At 38.0% G+C, this 23,094-nt stretch overlaps 1 protein-coding gene across 1 annotated transcript; it reads left to right on the top strand.

Annotated features, from left to right (window-relative positions):
* The first annotated feature begins 347 nt into the window (after positions 1-347).
* LOC121432038 (atrophin-1-like) lies at positions 348-13,495 on the top strand. Its single transcript, XM_041629897.1, has 2 exons — positions 348-801; positions 12,330-13,495. The coding sequence occupies exons 1-2, from the start codon at positions 622-624 to the stop codon at positions 13,377-13,379; spliced, it is 1,230 nt and encodes a 409-aa protein (XP_041485831.1). The 5' UTR covers positions 348-621; the 3' UTR covers positions 13,380-13,495.
* Positions 13,496-23,094: the final 9,599 nt, after the last annotated feature.

Consider the following 23,094-nt stretch of genomic DNA (forward strand, 5'->3'; position numbering starts at 1 on the left):
TAAGTATTTTTCTAAGCCCTTATAAAAAAGCACGTCTGGTTCTCGATATTTTTGCAATGAATTAGGAATAAAATATCTTCGTTGGATTTTTTTTTGGTTTATATGATACAAGAGCACAAAATCAATGTATTTCCGTTACTACTTAGCAACATAATTTGTATTGATAATGATAACGGGTTGTGAATTCATTCACAAAAAAACCCCGAGTACAAACTCTGTTTGAGTAGAAATCGTAGCTGTGTTATGATTGGCTAAAGATAACTGCGCAAGCGCATTATGACTGCATATTGAAGCGCGAGCTCCTGCAAGTATCGAGTGCCTCGATTTATGCCGCCCGCGCCCACGTTCAGGCGTGAAGGCAGGTAGCCAATCCGTACCGAATTTCCATCAGAGTAAGCAAGCTACTGGCAAATATAGGTCATAAACTGTCTGCGGTCTTCCACCCTCAAATACTGGGTTATAAGGCATGCAATGCTTGCTTCGTCTCACGTCATGTCTCAGGTGTTAAAGTGAAAAGTAACAACGTTGGACCCAAACCAGGTTACACTTTTACATGGATTTTTCTTCCCAACTTTTTCTTTGGATTTGATCAATTAGTTGAGGACAGTTTCTATTTTCTCCATGCACCCGCAGCAGAGCAGTGGTGACAGTATGGCCGAGACGGGCGGCATCTTGCCTGACTTGTCGCTGTTCGGGAACGATGGTCTTCTAAACGAACTGGAGAAGTCGTCGACTTGCAGCGATTCGGATTTTGTGCTTCCAGCCAGTCCCTTCATGGAGAATGGTTGGCAAGAAGACGAGGTAGGCGATACTAGCTCAATTTAAAACCTTATTTTGTTGTTTTCTCTTATTGGTAAAGACTTAGGTATTCAATGTCTAAATTTGATTTCGCGAGGGTGGGCGTGTGCCTTGTCGGTATAAAAACGAGCTGCGAGGCACCCACAACTCAGCGCATAATAAGGCATCCAATTCTTGCCTGGTATGTTTCTAGGACATCTGATCTGGGTGTTATGCAGCATGCTGAAATTAGCATAATATTTCGAAAGCACATATTTCAACCCGTTCCCTTTATTGATCGAAGTGAATGTTGCTTCGCAAGATTTGAAAGTTATTTATGAGACCAAATTTGCTTTTGCATTGCACTGTTAACGGATTCTTTCCCCCGTCTTTTCCAAATTCTCAGTATGCAAGACGTTACACCCTTTATCTTTATTTTATGATGATTTACGTTGTTGATGATTTATTACAATCGAAATGGCCCTTGATTTATGATGACTGCAACATCATTGAAATTGAAACCTTTGTTTTTGAGGTAGAGGGATCCAAGCCTATTCAAATTCAATTAACTCCTGCTTCAGCATCTATTTATCTATTGATTGATTGACTGACTGACTGACTGATTGATTGATTTATTGATTGATTGATTGATTAACTGTAATACCTGTATATCCATCCATCCATCAATCTATCTATCTATCTATCTATCTATCTAACAATATATCTGTCTAATAGGCCTGATATATCAGTTTGTCAATAATACGATTCTTTTATTTTTTCTTTTATCTATATTTTTTCTTTCATCCATCTTCATTATGCCTATATTATAATATAAAGTTTATATTATAATATAGGCATAATGAAGATCAGAAAAACGATCCTAAATTTTCGATAGTGACATTGAGCCATGCCAAATATATCTAGATACAATGCTCGGCTTGTTTGCCTCAAAAAAATGCCCCCCCCCCCCTTTTATATATACCCGTTTGTAAATTTACGTGGATTTTATCTTATGCCACTTGTTACGTTTTGGACCATAATGAATAAACTCCTTAATAGCAATGTAGGCCCACCACTTGCCAGACAACTTAAAACCAATGAAAACAATTCTTTATTAGAAAATCCATCGTTTCGTTGCATTAAAAAATGCAAAAAAATGCAGTTATTTTCAGCCCTGATTGCGTGAAATTCTGTCTAGTTTTCAGAGTTGATATGGATATTCATTTCCATTTCGTTTCATTTCACCAGGCATTCCCTTTCTTTGTTGACCTTGCTTTACAATAGTAGTATCCTCTTAATTCATTCATTGTAAATCGTTGATCCGAACCATCTCTCTTGCCAAACAAGTATTATAAAATCGAATTTGTATTCATAAGCCAGTTTTAAGTGATGTTTCACCCTTACCCGGCGGTCGAAATCAATATTATAATTTAAATTTGTATAATTTTCATATTTTATATGATATTTAAAAAATGTATTTGTGGAATTCTTTGTACCTCAAACATATCAAAGTTAAACAAATATTTTAAAAGCAATGTCAAATTCTTCGAGGTGCGCATGAAGTTAATAATATATATGATATTGATAATAATGAATATATGTATATTTACCCTGCCAAGTGTATGATCATGGTATTTGGTATCCAGTATAAGAACGCTGTGTACATATTTTTTACAGCGCTTTTTACTCTCTTTACAGCAGTTGTTTAACAGCTTAAATAAGTGATGAGAAATTTAAATAACTAGATGCTTAATTTATTGATGATTGAATTACTAGTAAAAAACAAACAAAACTTTGAAGTTCATGGTTAGTGGCGTTGTTTTTTGTAAAGAAATTAAACAGCATTTATACTTTTTTATATGAAGTCCCTTTTTGCACTATTTTTTAAAATTCATTTTTAACGTTTAAGAAGATGTACTTTGAAATAATTTGCTCTTATTTGTACAGAAAATATATTTCTTACTTGCCGTAATTTTGTTTCATGTTTGAATATACTTAATCCTCGCTATTGCTGGAAGTAGAATAAACAGTATACTGCAACTGTAAACTATAACTGATTAAAAATTCCCCTTATTCCCTTGCTGTGTTAGGGGCATTGTGTTGAATAATATTTATTTAGGCAAGATAAGCCGTAGAACTTCAGGCACGATTAGACGCAAGGGTGAAAAATGAATGTAACTGAATTGTGTCTATTGATGGTTATAACTTATAAATAAATCAATTTATTTTTTAGTTATGTTCTTTACTCTCTCAATTTGAACATAGATAAATATCAACGAATTTTATTTGTTCTAATTCTTTAATCTAATGAATTTTCAAGTCTTATATTTTATCCACTTGCTGATTTTGACTATAAAAAAATGGCAAGTGCTATGGCAGTGTTGAAATTTGCTTTCGCTTCCTATGAATCAAACATTTTGGAATGTTAAATATTGATGAAAAACGCTCTTTGGAATTTAACAACAATGACGCTTTGAAATGGATATTCATATTACAGTTGATTATATCAATGTTTATAAAAGAACACGAACTGCTTCAGGTCTTTTATGATAAACTGTCATCTTTGAAATTGAGGATGACCTCAGCTCAAAGAGGTGGGTCACTGCTTTCAGACCCTTTCACGCTTGACAAGCGGACCGTCATCTGCCCTTTAATTTTATTGAGCACATAAATATTCCTCTTGATATATGATTAAATGATCATGATCATGGTTTTCCTGTATTACATGTCCGTATCATCAGAGGCGTCGATTGGGGAGGGTCAAACATATCGTCCCTAAAGTATTTTACTTTTTGAAAAATTCATAATATACATTATGCAGTATGCTTTAAAGAGCACGAGAAAGCACTACAAAATCATTAAACTAGGCAAAAATATGTACTTCTGTCTTATCATTAATTTTGATGCGCGAAGCGCGCCGATTTTTGTTTTCTCTCTCATTTCCCCCGCTCCCAACAAGATACATGGATCGACACCTCTGTATATCCTTATAGTAAAAATGTTTCACTTTGAACTTACTTTTTGAAGGAGATTCTTTGTGATCATGGTTGTGTGCATTTTTTGTGTGTGCGTTACTCTTTAATATTTCGTATCATATATTTTTTTCAGTTATGCCAGGTATATGACGTATGTTTCTTTGATTATATTTGCTTGTAGATGTATGTACGGAATGTCTTTTATTTCTCTTCAAAAAGAAGGCAAAAAAATGTGACAATGATTTCAAACCGATTTGTAAGCTGCCGAGAGAAAATATGCCCAAACCAAGTCTGAAACGACTGGAAGATGAAAAGTCAGGAAAGTACAGCTTATTTTTGTAGATTGTATCTTATTATTTTTTTTATTTGTAGAAACGCTTTGTTTTGAATGACAGAGGGTGTGGTCAATATTTAGCGAAGATTGAACCCGCCAAGGATACTCGACTCGTTTCGAAACTGCTCGAGTCTAGTCAGTAATTCGTGGACAATCGTGTGAATTTTTATTCTGAAAAAATAAATGCTTGTGTTTACAAGTTTGTGATAAATACTTATTTCAAATGAGAAAAAAAATCAGGGGTATTTTAAATGTTATCGTTCGAAAAATAGTATTCCCATTTTCTGAAAGTGTGACAAACATAAACAAAATTCGTACGGTTTATTTGCAATTCGTCTAGTGCCAGTTCGTCCAATTGCCAACTCGTCTACTATCATTTGGTCTACCATCAGTTCGTTCACTATCCACATGGTCTAATTGCCATGTCGTCCAATTACCATTTCGTCTTATAACCAATTGGTCCAATAGCCATTTAGTTCATATACCTATACCACATGGTCCAATTGGACTGTATATTGTGCGAAATGAATAAAAATGAAATGGATATTAGACCAACTGGTTGGTTGGTGTTGGAGTTAAGTTGGCACTCTTCAATCTAGTTGATTATCTGCGCCAACTGGGTTGTGAGACGAAATGCTCGTAGACGAAATGGTGATAAGACGAAATGATGATCGGACCAAATGGTTATCAGACCAAATGACTGGTGGACGAAATGCTGATGGAAAGTTGACTATTTGCTTAGTGGACGAGTTGGCAGTAGACGAATTGGCAATTTACCATTCTTAGAACGGGAATCTCTTCGATTTCGATGACATTCGACTTCTCTATCTTGTCAGTCAAACCATGGTCAAACATGGAGTAAATCTTCGGAGAGATGAATCATACACTGCCCGATAACGTACCCTGGCGTTAGTAGCTCCATGGTTAGCTGGTAAAAGCTTCCATTGTTTAGCAATGAAGCAGAAAGTCAACAGAATTCCACAACATCTAGTATAAGTCATCATCATAAAAAATAAAGGAATTATGGGCGATTGAGCCGCCCTTGATCGTGGGGAAGGTCGCCGAATAAGTCATAATGAACTCGATATTATTATGATGTCCACATCAATATCAAAACCTTAGTTCGACATTGATTGATGTTCTTCCTCATTGTTTGCCTACATAGGCAATCCAAATAAAATCAGACGATTGCTTTCAAGACCCTACAATCATATTCCTTCAGAAATATGATTTTATATAATAGCGCCAAGTTTACAGTTATAAAAGAGTTTACGTCATTATTGTTTGAGCTGTAGTAGTCAAGTATCATTTGATAGGCGATGGATCGTGTAGGAAAGCCATACAAATCAGGGATACTGTCACTAATATATCTTTACAAAGTGATCCTTAAGATTTAAGAATGTCAATTTGAAGCCCATGTGATCGTCGTGAAATTAATAATTCATATTGATCGCTGAAGGAGGCGAAATTACAAGGATGCGGAGGAGCTTTCGAAGAGTTTTCGTTTGAGATTTGGTTGGTTAGATGTTAGATCAACCGAAAAATATTCCATTAACAGGGATAATTTCGAGATTAACCTCGAGTTGTCCTTTCCAACAGCTCATATGTCTGTATGTCCACAGAATTACCCGTTTTCAGTTTCAAGATTAGCTTCGATACTGACAGCGTATCTGACACGTATACCTGTATTTTAAAGACATTCAATTCTGAAGGAAAGTTGCCAGAAAAAGTAGAGATTATGTGAATTGTATCTTTACCCCTATCAACTGTAACCTCCGATGAAACAGCAGTTGGTTACTGGTTAAAAAAAAAACGTTTTCAAAGGAAAGGTCTTTCAAAAGGTGAAGTCGTTAATGAATAATGACTGAATTTGAGTATTTATCAATTTTATGGTTTAGTGGTTATGAAGGCAGAGTGCACTCTAAATTCCAAGGATTTAAAATAAAACCAGATCGGCTGTGAATATTGAACAGCCGAATATTAGATTTAAACCTTGTTTGATTTAAATATTAATCTAAAAGATTTGAATTTAGATATTTTGAGATTTGAAAGTTAATCTTGTAAGATTTGAAATAAATTCTAAATTCGGCTGGTCACTATACACAGCCTATTTGGATTTATTGTAAATCCTTGGAATTTAGAATGTAAGTTGGAAATATATTTCAAAACAGTTTACATAGTGTATGATAGCTGAGCTATCATTACGTTTAGCCCTATGTGTTTCACATAACATGTCTTTTAAAAATCTTTAATTAAAAATTAAAAAAATGGCTATTTCGCCAAAATTTATCACTGACCTGAGTGTAAAAAAATCTGATTTACACCTCTCTTCGGAAACAACATTCGATTTATAAATAAAATGAATACAATTAAACCATGTTGATTGACATGAAATTTCGTCCGTTCCTCTGTTCTTTTCTCTTCAAACATTGTTTTGGGCATATTCAGCGAAAAAGGAGACATGTCATGTTTTGGAAATGTTTGGTTGAAAATGTTTATAATATACCTGGTTCGTTACACTCATTTCGATTGGTATCAGTTAATCTAAAGACACACATGGGGTTAGATGTCTCCTGTTTATGTTTTGGTTATCATTACTAGCCCCGTAGGTATATGGACACCGTACGGAGGTCACCGAACTGGTAGGCCCTAATCATTTTCTTCGAAAATCGACCAAAAGTTGACCAAACTCGTCAAATTGTTCGTCGTATGTCCGTGGATCTTGACCATATGGAACACATCCGGCAGGCGTGAAAACGAAACAGAAAAAACACCCAAATTTTGTTTACTTTCGATTATTATCGATTCGTACCATTACGAGCTAAACCAAAAAAGCCCCCGCAATCGCGCGCTCCGACTTTCTTTCTCCAGCTACCGTACCCTCATGCCCAAGCTTTCCATATGAACTTCCCCTCGCAATGGCGTCTGTGGCTTTGAAATTATAAACAAGATTACATAATAACATTACTAACACATAAAAAGATGCGTATAATGAACAGTTCATCTCATATTGAAACGTGTGTTTATCGTAATTGCATCATCTGGGGTTTCCGATTTTCTAGGAAAGGTTTTGTTTTTAAAAGGAGGGGTAGGGTGCATGGATGTCAGTTATCCATGGCGGTGATATCTTCCGGTGTAAACATTCTAAAAATTACATTTTCTTTTTCGTTGAATTTTGAGATTTTATGAGGTGAATCGTTTTTGTTCCCATAATTTTATCCTTAGCAAGGACAACAGGGAGAAATGGAAAGTAAGGAACTGTAAAGGGATGAAAAGTGCTGAAAAGAAGTGTACTGAAAATTCAACCTGAATATTCATTTAGTGAATGAAGGCCATGGGAATTCTGTGTATTCGTTGACAAAAAGTTTGTTGTAAAAATAACAGAAAAATGTTTTGAAAATCCATCAAAGATTAACAAGTTATAAGAATTTTAATGTTTTGATTTGTGACGTCAAATGCGATCAGCTCCCGTATATCATGTAGTGAAAATAAAAGAAAAATGAGAAAATAGTTATTATAGTACCTTACGTATATCAAGAGATAAATCATCATGAACCATTAGAAAATCGGATTTTATACATTTTGTATTAATCATATATGACGTCACACATCAAAAACTTGAAACTGTAATAGTTTTCGAAATAGTTGGTGGATATTCCTCAAATTATCACAATTGTTTTTATTTTTGGGGGGTATTTTACAACAAACTTTTCGTCAGGGCAAACTTCCCCTTTAAAGATCGTTTGACGTCAACCAGAGTATCGGTCTACATACTAGTTGGATTTGGGAAAGTTTCGGTTCAAAAAGCTTGCGAGTAAATTTATGGAGGTCTGGATAAATGACGAGTGATTTTGCGATTTTCATCACTAAATAACACCCCGCAAATTGGGCAATTTGTCTCAAATGTCCTTGGAATTGACCTATGTCATATATGTGGCCTCCGTCCGTGTCTCTGTCCCTCTCTCTGTTTCATTTCCTGTATCTCCCTAACTTTAGCCTCCCCTATCTTTCCCTCCCTCTCTCCATCTATATCTCTCTCCCTCTTTCTCTCTCTCACTTTTTTCCCTCTCCTGATCTTTCTCTCACTTTTCGCCCCCATTTCTCGTCTTCTATCTCTCTCCCTATCTTTCCTTTCCATCTTGATACTCCCCATATCCCCCTTCTCTCTTTTATTTCTGTATTTCACCGCTCACTTCTGTAGACAATCCTTTCCTCTTCCACATAGAACATCGTAAGGGAAATGGGTATTCCGTCTGCTGAGTTTTACCTCCATGGTTATACCAACTTTGTTGGTAAAATGAAAAGAAAGTACTTGATGTTGGACGAAAGTCAAATTTTTGAAGTGTTAATGAGGTATGTGTTTACTTGATTGTTTCCAACGTTTCCAAACCTTTTCGAGCAGACGATCAAAGGTTACAATGCTAAAATTATTTTAACAGCCTTTAGAAGCGAAGTTATGTGTCTACATTTTTTCAGTTTGTGTAGTATAATGTCCCAGGTTCCTTCCAGCCTGCTTGTACTTTACTGAGGCCACTGTTAATAGGAGGCAGTTTGGGAAATTTGTGAAATCATTAATGCTGTAGGTTCAAGTAATTTATTTACATTATTGTGTATGTTTCCAAAATGAAATGCACGATTGGGCGTTGTGTCACGCTGAGATGTCAGCCCTTGTTGCGAACGCCCGTAGCATTAGGATTGGTGGCGATCCTGGAGGGGGGGGGGGGCTGGGCGTGCCCCTATTGATTTTGAATGTTTGTATTGGAGCCTATGCCTATGGGGGAGGGTCGTCCCCCTACACTCTACAAACAGAGAGTAAAAAATTACCCAATATTGGGTAGAAAGGGAACATGCATGTTCGCTTGGTAAGTTTTTCCCCAATATTGGGCAAAATGCATGTTCAACCATAGGTCCATGGTAAAATTTACAAGACATTTGGTATCTATTTACGCAACAAACATGCATGTTCCCATTTTACCCAATATTGGGTAAATTTGTTTAGATAGTATAAGGGCATAAAATCTCCACCTGTAGCGTGTTTGTGTGAAAAGATTGTAGTTTGAGGGGCTTCGACACCTCAAACTACTTCTCATTTGTCGCTTGGATACTGATGTAATTGTCAAATAGACAGATTTGCACATTTTGATAGCTCCATGTTTGCACTTGCACTACTAGGAAGTGGGTCGTGTGAAGTTCGAAAAGTGTGAGTGTGAGTTTAATACCGTACAGAGGAGGGGGTCCCGTGCCCCCCCCCCCTCCTCCGAAAAGCCCCAATATTCATTATTTTGTGATTGAAACAGTTAAAATTATGAAGAGAGTCCACAATATTTCAAAATTAAATCTTGAATTGGTCAGCCTTCGTTATAAGTTCCGTCGCTTCACTGCCTCGCATGATAGCGATTTTCATCATTACCATTAGCCCCCTACCCCAGAAAGTAATTTACAACCATGTATCAACAATATAGATGTTGCGTCTTCCAAATCATATCTTGTATAGGATATGCATCTACCTTCTTTCCCACTTATGTCGTAGCGTCTGGAAAGAAGACTGGTTTGTATACATTTCCCAAATGATGGCCAGGGGCCCCATCTTTCACGACCCTGTCATCGTTGAGGAGTATTTATTGTTACGAGTATCCATTCAAAACTATAGCTCGCAGCGAATTGTTAAATGGTGCGTGATCCAAGACACAACTCTTCAATATTTTGGGCTTAGCAATGCTCAATTAACAGATGATGGCTCTTATATGGTTTGTTGATAGCAGGTACCAGCTTGTCATTGAACAATCATACATTGCCTACTAAGAAAACAGAAATCATAAAGCACTACATTCCTATATAAATTTTGAATAAAATTATTTGCAGTTTCTGACCTTGGTAAAGGCAGATCTATACTGGTAGTTGATATATATTCAAATATTTAATTAGCCTCTTGATGATTTTCCCTCGACACCATAGACATAATAGGTCATATAGGATACTGATGAACTAAAACTTTACATCATATTGGAAATAAGCAAGATTTTTTGTACATTCTTTAAAGTGATTTATTTTAGACTGGTAGTTTGACAAATTGTTATGACCCTATATATTCAGAATGAATATTTCACTTGGCTTTCCAATGCAGTATGGTCCCGTAAAAATAGATACGTTGATTTTTTTTCACTTTGGGAGTGAACTGTTTCCATCTAAACCAACCAGTCATAGAAGAGAGAAAAAATTAGGAATATGAAAAACTGTAGCAGCGTCGGCAGAAGTTAAAATAAAAACGGGGGCAAAAACAGAAGTAAAGATAAAAGATGTCATTCTGATGGAGGGAATACTTGCATTTTGAAATGTAGCAAGTTGCGAAGTTGTGTCGAAGACCCGCTCCATCAAAATCGGGTGGATGACATGTTATGGCAGATGAAATCCCCGCGCCAAGTCCCCGTGCACGCTGGGGATCAAGCCTCTCATGTACCGGGCAAGATCTGGGCGATAGCAGTATACAAGTTGCGCAGCGGCTGTTGCAATGTGTTTTAAGACCAGTATTTTGATGGAGTAGGACTGTGAACAAGTGTCATTAAATGTTGGCGACCTCGTTTTTCTTTCGCGGATGTCGGGATCATCTCACATCGTCTGCCACGTCGATTTCACAAAGTGCACCAAGTAGTAGAGGGTATGCGATTTTGTGGTCAAATGCATTTTCTGGCCGACTCACTGAAGGATAGTCGCATCGAAACCACCATGAATTCGAAATAAATAGATATAACCAAGTAATGCATGATAAAAGTAGCATTGTATTTTATCAATTGATTGAACTTGTACGACAAAGAAGGATAAAAGGAATGAACGTGAAGAGGGATTATAAGCGTCATTTTACAAGACATGTTTCTAACCCTTGTTGTGCTTATGGAAACGGGAATTCGATATTCGTGCTACAGCCTTAAAATTATTTATTAAAAAATAAATTTCATCTCGTCATTTTTTTTAGGTAATGACGCATTGGTGAAATCAATTCATTTCGAAACAATTATTTCAGCTTTTGACATGATTTTCCCCGAAAATACAACCAATTACTCTCAGGAGTCGTCTGCTTTCGGTGGTCAAAGTCATTTTCAGATGTCCCCGCGTCTTACTATCTCGGCAGAGAAGAGTTGACTCGATTGTAGTATCGCTTTCGTGATCATTGGTTACGATAACAGTCACCTGCTGGTTTTCCCGCGTGATTCAGCGTGCTAAAATGACCAAGAGTCACGTCTGACATCTTCAATCGCATATAGAAAAAAAAGCAAACGAAATCGTCTTTCATTTTCGTAGCAGAGCCTCGTTCCCAATTTTTGCATGTCATTCTGGCATATCTATTTGTATTGCTCGTATCTTCCTTCTTTCCATCTCCCTTCCTCTTCTTCTTTTCACTCCCCTTATTTCTTTCCTATCTCATACGAAAACTGGATGCGGTTTTGTCAGACTGTAAATGTTGACGGAGTCTCTTGTTAGCTATTTTGGAAGTCAAAGTTCTTCTAAAGTTCGTACTACTGTACCGTTCGTGTGTTTGATGAAAGAAGGCTTTTATTTTTGTCCGCACAGCCTCGAGTTAGAGACACCCCCTTCCAGTGGCCACTATGACCTACAGGGATGATACAAAATATGTTTTGTCGTAATAATGTTTTTGTAACCTACTTCCCCAAGTATGATAGCATTTGACATCAACACCTTAAAAGAAAATATTATGATGCATAATCTAAAGGCGCGTGGTTGGTGAACGATGTGAAAGTTTGATAAATCATACAGAGCAGGCAATCTGAAAGAAAAGAATAATCATATTTTAAAATTAATTATCCTGTGATGATGGGTATTTCTCTATTGCAATAGTGTTAAAAAATATCTTGGTGATGGCTGTGTCTTTTGACATTTTCAATAAAATTATTGTAAAGAAACAGAAGTACGGTAATTGACCTTGTCATATCCCGATCACGCATCACGTATGTTGTATGGAACATAACTAAGAAGACAAAAGTGACTCGTATCGTAATTATTGAAACATTTTTGAAGATATTGATTTGTTAGATGCATTACTACAATGCAATGATTCAGCTCTCAAGGTTCGGACTGTTGGATATCGAAAATCATTTTAATAATTTGTTTCAAACCATCGTGCTTCATGATCTATCTTTCGTGTTATTTTTAATTACTAGGCCTATTCTTAATGTAAGTGGAAATAGGTGACATAAATTCCATTCATTATCCGTCTCGTTATTTCACAGGATGGGAACGGAACAGATGCACTGACGGATATCTTATTCAAGAAGGAGCCATGCAGTCCTTCCTCGACATCCAGCGACAGCAAAAGCCGACGCGAGAGTGCTTCCATGATGGAGGACTTCTTCTTCGACCCGAAGTCCTCGACGTTCGGTGACATCGACAACGGCCACAGCGTGATCGACAACGGAATGATCAACGCTGGCCTGCATCAGTTCCCCCACATCAAGGAAGAGATGGATTGCGATTACCAAGGGAGCGTACCCCGTGTCCAGTCCGACTGCGGTCCAATGCGAGTACCTTCCATTCCTATTCCTTGCAGCAATGGCGGTAATGCCAACGCAGCAAGGTTGTCCATGAACTTCCAGTACAGCATGGACATCGTCAATAATAACAATAACAGCCATTGTGGTATGCGCAGGATGTCGGCGTGTAGTCCGGAATCATTGACAGTGGGCGGGGTGACGATAAAACAAGAACCTGTGGACAATCTTCCATCTCCGTGCAATATGCAGTGCAACCCCAACCCCTCCAGTATGCCCATGGGGGTTCCGCCGACACCCCCTGACATGTGTGCGTTGGCCATGGAGACCAAACCCATGATGCATTCCCCGACGTTTCACCACCACCACCACCACCAGCAGCAGAACCAGGGACCCGTGTCCAATTCCTTCACCTTCAACATCAACTTGCCACCGATGGACCACCACCACCATCACCACCAAAACAACCAACACTTTCCACCGCAGCACCACCAGCACCATCAACCGCACCACCAGTCCTACAGCGGGTTCCCTCCGACCCCACCCAACTCCCATCCCGGTTCCCCTGCGGACATTCCCTTGGGTCTTGATGGATCCGCCCTCTGTCTCAGACCTCCGCCTCCACCATATCCTCTAGCGGTTGCCAGCAAATGTAGCCAGGTGTCCCCTGTGACCAGTACCGCCACCCCCACCACTCAAACAGTCAAGTATAACAGGAAGAACAATCCTGATCTGGAGAGAAGACGAATACATCACTGCAACTATCCAGGTGAGTTGACAAAGTTTAAATAGATCTGTATAATTTGCATAAAGATCATGATCACTGTAGTAGTGTAGATTTACAGCAAATTTCTTTTCAAGGAATTCTTCACCTAGTAGTCCCTTGCCGAGCAGCGTCAATTAAGGGGGGGGGGGGTGTCGGCAGGTTGGCAGGGGTGATCACCTCCAATGATTTTTAAAACTTCTATGTTTATAATTATGTTTGTAGACGCATTGGTAAGCACTATACAGCCATTAAACCTGGCATAACAATACTTTTAAACGTAGCCTACATATTGTCGATTTTTCGGCACCCTTTGCGCTCAAATTTCTGCTTGTATTTTTTTTTCACTTTGCCCCCCCCCCCCTATTCCGAACATGACCCCAAGGAAGAACAGCAGTATTTTGCAAATACAGCTGAATTGGGTGATCCTCCGTTATTGTATATATCTCTCTTGTATATTGTATATTTTTTTATCTGATTACGGAAATAAAACAAAAATCGACGTCTTTATGGAAACGGAATGATGTGGTCTCGATCCTAGCCTGACCTGTAAGCCTATCGGGGATTCTTGTTGGAAGTTGTAAAGCATTATTGTATCATGTAGGCCTGGACCTAGCCTATTGGGATGGTGTTCATTTATGCCAGTGAGACTGTACAAGTTTCTACGAACAACAGGGGGACTAATATATGATCAATATCATTAAAAACGGCAACTACACAATTCATTTAATTGCTCACGGATTAACGACAAAGAATTTTCTGTCCTACCAAGGTTTAGACAGCCAGGCCACACTTGACCCGTATTCGGTTGAATTATGACAGAAACCTGGCGATTATTGTGTTTTCTCACTTCAGCCAAGTGTCTTTAAATCGTCACCCTAAATGAGCTGTCACTTGTCGGGTACACGTGTATATTCCGAGAGCGACATCGTGACCGAGAACGAGGGATGATAGAAAGGGCTTGGATGATAACCTCGAGGGTGCTTTCTTTCTTTTTCTTTATTCGGAAGGGTGAACCCCAAAGGGGCTGTGTCGATAACCTTTTTATTTTGGTGGGGTCAGAACCCAGAGGGGCGGGGTCAAGGCCTGGAGTCATCAATCTTCACTCGACGTGGAGTAAAGAGAGACAGGGGAGGGGTGGATGGATGGGTGCAAGAGAAAGAGTGAAGGAGGTGTTTGGGGAGGATAGTACTGTTGAGGGTCCATCATTAGATTAGAATTATAAGGAATTACAAATTTATTAATTTTTTTTCTTCCTTAGAATATTGAAAATAAAATTTATAAAAATATATACGTATAATGTATACAATGTATCAATGTAGAAAAATGACAAGTGTTCATTGCCAATTGCCAAAGTCTCTATACTATTTTAAATTCTTGTTATCGACATGATGTTTGAGTTTTAACTTATATTGGATACATATCTGTGGATGCATCCGAGGTCAAGGGCCTCTCCTTTTCCATTGAACTCTTCCAATTTCACATTTTAATGACTTTATTGTTCTGTGTGTCAGTTCAATGCAAATATATTCTATTTCATTTCAATGAGAAACTCTTCGCAGGAAACACGGTGTTGTGAGCATTGTTTGTTAGTCGTACGCAAAAATCAGATCGCGGCGGTCACACATTCGGTAACCGACCGAAACTGCGTTATTCTAAATAGTGCAATCGTCTCGATCGATATAGATTCGTGACAGAAGCTAACCGGTCACTCGAATAAAAACGTATCACAAACACGCAAAACACAAAGAGATCCAAGGCTAAGTTCAGGAATAAAAATATGAATGGAATTATTAATGATGGATCAGCACCCAACATATAGAGGTTTTTGTTTGTTGGGTTTTCATAATCATATTTTTTTTGTTCGTTCCACTTCACCATCACTCACGGTGAAGGTCAGTGCATTGACAAGTTTATAAAAGGGTGAAAACAGGCCTGATATGAATCATATGATATAATAAATCCCGTTTTTATCCTATTCTTGTTTAGATGATTTCCTATTTTCGTTATTATTCGTATTAAGTAATGTTAATTGAAATGAAATTGAAAATATTTCAAAAAATACGCCCAATTGTCAAATTCCGTGCTGATAAAGTTTTCACACCACGTCTTTTCCACACAGTGTTATTCTGTTAAGTTTGTATGATAACATATTCAGTTTAAAATCACGATTACACTTAGGCCTATATATGCGAATTGGCATTAAGAAACGAAACAGCCGTTCGTTTTTTTTCTTCTAAATTTCAATTAATTGACTCTCCGTCTGTTATGTAGACATTTCATTAGCGGCAAGAAAAAAAGAATCACATACATAACGTATTTGATATTTCTGGTAAGTAATGTTATACGACAGTGGTAGAAAATTTCTGTGTTTGCCTTGTAATTTTATATTGTCGCGTTCGTAAGTTGTACCTACTAGTATTTTCAAATTATGATATCGTTTTCATTGGATTTCGTTCAGATTACGCGATTGATGAAGTTGTAAATTTGCCCAGATGTGACTACTCCCGTGAATACGATATTCTTATCAATATTTTGTCCACATCTTCCATGTCTTCGTTCATCCCTTTCCCCGTCTTATCCCGTTGGCCTGTATCAGTTTCTAGAGTAAATGAATCCGAGACGCGAAATAATTAGCAGACGATCAATGCTAAGTTAGGGGTGATCGGGAGAATATCGATTGACATGACTGATGTGTCGTTGAAGACTCGTGTGTTGGCTGTTGAAAATATGCCACCTGGTTTGTTCTTTGCCAGGTGTAAAGAAAAAAAAAAGCGGAGGGAAGGGAGGAGAAGGAGTGAAAAGGGGTGCAGAGCGACAGCGAGAGAGAGAGAGGGGAGGGGGAGAGAGGGGTGCGCGGGTGCGGGAGGGGGAAGGAAAGTTTGGGAAGGGGTGACGAAGACGACGGACAGAACTTAATGTTTCATGATTTTTTCCCCAACATATTTGTCTGTGAATATGATTGGCTGAAAATCATTATTACTATGGTAACTGCGGGCGAGAACACCCGAGAAGCCTTTTCTTCTTTTATTTTAATACATTTCAAATCAGAGTATATAAAGTAGGCTATTTTGGGCATCATTGAGCTAAAGGGCCTCCGTCGACAACCGTTTTAACCTAACACAATTACAGTCTCCTTCCAAGTTCAATATTTGTCGATTGGATCCTTTTATAGATCAGCAACATGAGAGCGAATCGATGATTCTATATTGACTTTCATGTATTGCTCCGATACAAACACACGTCGGGGGAATAATAGAAAGGATATTGGGAAACAAAGAAAGGTGTGATGGAGAGATGCGAAGATTAAATTTACACAAGATTGTTTACTAAAGTGATATTTTTCATTGCATTATCCCGATCAAGTTCACTTATTTCAAATGTCTTATTGACATTTCGTCAGTGATATCTTGCCCTGCCCAGAAGCAAAGAAGAGTCTGGTGTTATTATCTACATTTAGGCTTACTAACAAACAAACTCCAATGCGTTACTTTAAAATGTCAATTTTAACGTTAAAATCGTCAGAAAAGACATATTTATTAGCAACTAGACCTTCATTATTGCCCTATTGCTGTTGTCGAATAATATTTCATGATTTGAAAATCTTTTGCTTGTATAAAATGTTCTGTATCGGTTTTCAAGTGTAGAACCGGTGATGATTGTGAGACCATTCTGTCAGTCTCGGTTTACGAGTTCGGTTTAAATATTGAGTAGTAAGTCAATGCGGTCTCGTGATTCGGATATCCGCTTTATGTCAAGAGCGAGACCGAAGACTGGGGTCTGCAACAAGTTTCATATACTTCGTAATAAATGTACGAGCATGAATGAGAAGTCATTTTACAGTTTATATCTTTGATTTTGCAGTTAGATTATATTTACGGAGATTCAGTATTACGTTTCGACGAGGCTCTTAATTTCTGCACCACAAAAAACACACACACACACACACTATGCATTGGGTCTTTGTAATTCCCCTTTAACGTGAAGTTATTTTATCCATGGAGCTATTATATTTTATCTAATGACGATGAAAAACGAATGCAGTTGATGCAAAGAATGGTTTATGCCTTTGTGGGTGTGGTCACGAAAACAACATTATTCATTTCTATTATAAATGATGACACATCGTCTATAATGATTTGACAAGTATAAGAAAATAATGTCGCAATTACCACATTTCGGCTGAAATGGAGTTGTCGATAAATGATTTCAAATAGGTGTTGTAAACGTGTATTTAATTTGGGGGGATGTTGTTATGCTTAAAAACAAATTCAAACAAAATATGGTATACTAAAGTATTACTACTTCTGACGATGACACATTATTACTAGACCAACAAAACTAAAAATTGGTAACAATCACATTATGAACCATTGTTTCCCCATTTGTCCTGATTGATGCATATATACCAAGTTCATAAATACCACTGGTTTTGTATTAAGCATGTTTATGAGAGGAGAAAGAACTCTTAGTTCAATAGCCTCCAACCATGCATCGTGAATTTTAATATCCTATCTTTCAATAAGTTATATTTTGTCCGTCACCCCCTTGCCCCCTCCATATCCCTCTTAACTCTGTTATTTCACACACACATTATATTTATATCTAAAAATTGTTAAATGACATATTTTTTTTAATTCTACAATTAAACCACATTTGTAGTGTATTTACGTTCTTTGCAACGGTTGGAACGCACAATTGCGGTCGATTTTATTTTTATTTTTTGAATTGCGCTTGATTTGCAATCAAACCTGATATTTGTTGGCAATTAATACTCCATTGTTCACATCTCCCTTCCTTTATCTCGTGTAAAGTGTCGAAAATGGATTTATGCTGCCTTCTGAAAACATCACGGACCCACAAATAGAATAATATTTTGTATCTGTAGGCCCACAATATTTCTCTGAAATAGAAACTGACCGACAATACTCTTGCTATTCAGTTTGAATATGATGATTGTATTCTGTCTATAACCAAAGTATCCACATCTGTATTTATATGATGACAATTGAAACAGGGACCTTGTTTTCAAGAACGCATTTTTTTTTCTAACACATGTTACACCGCATCTGCGTTGCATATAGATAATCATGATAATGGTTGAATAGAATTACACCATGTATTGCATTGAACAAGGATCCATTTTCATCATGTTCATGTTGACTGATACATTCGAATACATATCCAGCTGTTTGAATAAATAGCGATGTATATATTTATTTGCAAATTGTGCATTTTTCCTTCAAATTTCACGCTTTTGTGATGAAGACAAAATGATATTATTCAAGATTTTTATCCAATTGTCACGAGCGAAACTGCTCTAATTAACTTATTAATCTACAGGCTACTTAACCACCCTGAATAAAAGACCAAAGGATATTCAAGATATAAATTAAGTGATCAATTTAATGTCACAAAATATAATAAGTCGTTTACATTGAATCGTTGAGAACATAAGTATAATTGCAAACAGATATTCAATAAATCATTTCATATAGAGAAGGAGTATAATCATCATTGACTGTTAGTCCCAAGTTTATGGGAAGAGATCGATCTGAAAATAGGCCTTTAAATTATGTTACCGAAAGTCTTGGAAAGTTTATCGATTGCTTGATCAAACCTTCAGTCGGGTAAATGCGGAGTTCGAAAACAGAAGAGATCGACAAACCACGACGACTACGAAGATTGGACGATTATGACGAGGAACAAGTATGCCGATGATCGACGACGACGACGAAGAACACGACTGACGTCATCAGCGAAGACACGTGTCCTTGAAGAACGAAAAACAAGAGTTGAGTTGAAGCTCTAACTTGGAAGAATTACGGTCGAGTCCGACGAACAATAGCTTCAGCTGACTGAAGTGAGTCATTCCCCTCGAATGACATTTTGACTCATGACCTGGACATAGAGGGTAGGTGCTACCCTGACCTACATTGACTCCACATTGACTCTGGGCTGACCCTAGGTTGACAGCCGTCTAAAATAGGAATAGACCAAATACTTAACAGCAAAGGCCCTAACAATATTCTATTCACAAAGATATCAGCTTATCAAAATTAGCTTTCATATTTATTATCAAAGTAAATGAATAACAAGCTTCTATTAGCATGAGCTTTCTGATAGTCAAGAAAATACATAACAGTTGAGAAATCTAATATAATTATTTCTCTGAATCGTAGATCAATTATATAATTGACTTTAACAGACTTCAAAAATACAACTTTGTTCATTTTAGTAAGGATAATTATATTCACATTGAAGACTGGAGTAAGATGTCATTTGGTGACAAAATGAGCAGAATATATATATATGTAAATCTGTCTTTCTTTCTGAAAACAGACATGCCATATTAAGCATAAGAATTGTATTAATATTAAAACGTATGAACAAAACATTACTTACAATTCGGCATCGAGTAGAAAGGAACCTCCCCGCACTGGGTAGGGTGGCACACGCCCTTTTCCTTGGTTAGGAAACACCCAAATTGGACCTTCTTCTCCGAAATCAAAAGTGAGAGTGAGCTGGCTTGGCTTTTCTTGCCAGCACACCAAACAGAAATATGAAACACAAAGAGTCTGTAATCCTATACACCTGTTAAACTATAGTCTACTTATTATGACAACCCAGACTGTTAAAATACCAGACAACCTATCATGCCTACAGTTTAGTTACTAAGGTATGCAGTCCACATCTGTACATGGAGTTTAACAAAAGAGTTTAACAAAACATGGACTTTAACAAAAGGGTTATCTAATTTTGAATAAGATCCTACAATTGCTCCCCAATTTCATGAAAATGCTCTGATTTTCTTCCAAAAACGAGTTAAATCTTATTCAAAGTAAAAATATATGATTTGCATGATAAATGTGAAATATTACTATGCTCACTATATAGCACCTACAGTAATTTACTCCATTTGTATAGGTGTATAAAGATTCGACTTAAATGTTTTCCAAATTTAAATCAAATTAAATCATTTTATTTCTGCAATACAATTTTCAATCTTATAAATTGCATGCATTTCAATGTTTTGGTGCATTTTTTTTTTTTTTACAACCTACTTAGAAAGTCTGCTCCTACGTTTTCGGAGCCGCGAATTGCCTCAATGCGGTAGCGAAATGGCTGGAGGGAAAGGGCCCACCTCATTACCCTACTGTTGATACATTTTGCTCGATTGAGGTATAGAAGTGGTTTGTGGTCTGTTTCAAGGACAAAGTCTGTACCTTCAAGGTAAACACGGAATTTACTTATTCCCCATACCAATCCGAGACATTCACGCTCAATAGTCGAGTAGGCTTGTTCACGCGGGAGAAGCTTGCGACTTGCATAAGCAACAGGCTGTTTCTCTCCATCATGCTCCTGAAGGAGTACAGCACCAAGCCCAGTAGAAGATGCATCCGTTCTTAAAATGAACTTCTTCTGAACATCAGGCAGACAAAGGATGGGGCTCTGGGTGAGACTTTCCTTCAAAACTTTGAAGGCTGCCTCCTCTTCAGCAGTCCATTTCAACTGGTTAGGCTCCCGATTCCTTGTCTTGTCTGTCAGACGCGATGCTTTCGACGCAAAATTTGGGATAAAGCGCCGGTAATAGCTGGCTAATCCGATGAATGCACGAAGCTGCTTCTTAGTGTCAGGCTTCTTAGCATCACGGATCTTCTCTACCTTATCCAACATGGGTTGGATCTTACCTGCTTGGACAATATGGCCTAAGAATTCTACCTTTGTGCAACCGAGTTGGCACTTGCTGGGTCGAGCAGTGAGCCCTGCTGCTCGCAATCTTCCCAAAAGCTCATACAAGGTAGATATGTGTTCTGACCAAGTCGAAGTATGAATGAGAATGTCATCCAGATAATTGGTGACGTGCTTCATGTCTGCCAACAAAGACCTCATGACCCTGCTAAAAGTGGCAGGTGCATTGACCAAACCAAACGGCATGACACGAAACTGGAACAATCCACTTGGACTCTGAAAAGCTGTCTTGGCTTTGGCATCTTCTGACAAAGGGATTTGCCAGTAACCTTTGCTTAAGTCCACCTTAGAAAAGTAACAAGATCCAGAAAGACTAGCAAAGATTTCATCTGCACTTGGCAAAGGTTCTGCATCAAATATTGTGATGCGATTCAGTCTACGGAAATCTATACAGAAACGATTGCTGCCATCTGATTTCTTTACTATGACTATTGGGGACGAGTAAGGAGAATTTGACTTCTCTATCACTCCCATTTTGACCATCTTCTCTGTCTCATCCTGTATCACAGAACGCAGTGCATGTGGGACGGGATATGGTCTTTGTCGAATGGGATCAGCAGAAGTCAAACGGATAGAATGATTGCCTAAAAGGGTTTTACCTGGCACATCAGTCATCACATCCGGAAAATCCTCAAGTAGAGAACTAACTTCGTTTCTCTGTTGAGTCGACAAATCAGAACCAAGTTCAACATCATCAATGGTTTCCTGTGCTTCTAACACTGGGACACCTATCCTTATACTACTAGGGATAGAGGGAGTCTCTTGAATGCTATCCTCATACCCATCTATAACTGAAGCTCCAACAACTACCTCTAAAGCTCCAGCAGAAGTGATATCTTCCTCAGACTTGTCAACAGACGAAGGAACATCGGGCCTTTCTGCCCGGTCAATGTATCTCTTTAAGAGATTAGCATGAAAGGTTTTCACCTTTCCGTTCATGTCGAGACGATAATCAAGATCACTCAATTTATGGACTACCTTGAAAGGACCCTTCCATTGTAATAGCAATTTGTTGTGATCTGATGGAAGGAGAAGCAGAACCTTATCTCCGGCAACAAATTTCCTAACCCTACTCTTGGCATTATAGTATCTCATATTTCGCGAGGTTGACTTACTTAACTCTTCCTGTGCTACTTCCATGGTACTCTCAAGCCTATCCTTAAGATCAACAATGTACTGATATGTAGTCTTCAATTCAGAATCATTTGCCTGACCACTCCAAAGTTCCTTAAGTATCTCAAGAGGACCTCGAACCTGTCTACCATATAAGAGTTCGAAAGGCGAGAAGCCAAGTGAAGCCTGAGGGGCTGATCTGTACGCAAACAGAACAGGAGCCAAGTACCGGTCCCAATCACTTGGACGGTCTGCACATACTCTCTTCAAGATCTGCTTAAGTGTTTGATTAAACCTCTCAACTAACCCGTTACAAGCGGGGTGGTAGGGTGTGGTTGTTAATTGTCGAATCGACAATAACCTCCCTACTTCTCGCATCATCTCCGAGGTAAATTGGGTACCACGATCCGATAGAATCTCTTGGGGAACCCCAACTCTACAAAAGACCTCTACCATAGCTTCAGCTACTGTACTAGTCTCAATGTTTGCCAACGCAACCGCCTCAGGATAGCGGGTTGCATAATCTACTATCGTGAGAATATACATGTTCTTTCTAGCAGTTACTGGTTTAATTGGGCCTACCAAATCGACAGCTACTCTAAGAAAAGGAACATCTATCACAGGCATCTTGCCTAGAGGGACCTTAGAAATTCTGCCCTTGGGGACTGTTCGCTGACAGATATCGCAAGACCTACAATACCGAGTAATATCTGCTTGGACTCCAGGCCAATAGAAATTAGCTAAAACCTTATCAGTTACTTTCTTTACACCTTGGTGACCCCCCATTATACTCTCATGAGCTAACTTTAACACAGCTTGCCTATAAGGTTTAGGAACAACTAACTGCCTAACTTCATTACCACTAAGCACAGACTTTGG

This window comes from Lytechinus variegatus, chromosome 1 (genome assembly GCF_018143015.1).
Source record: "Lytechinus variegatus isolate NC3 chromosome 1, Lvar_3.0, whole genome shotgun sequence".
Classification (NCBI taxonomy): Eukaryota; Metazoa; Echinodermata; class Echinoidea; order Temnopleuroida; family Toxopneustidae; genus Lytechinus; species Lytechinus variegatus.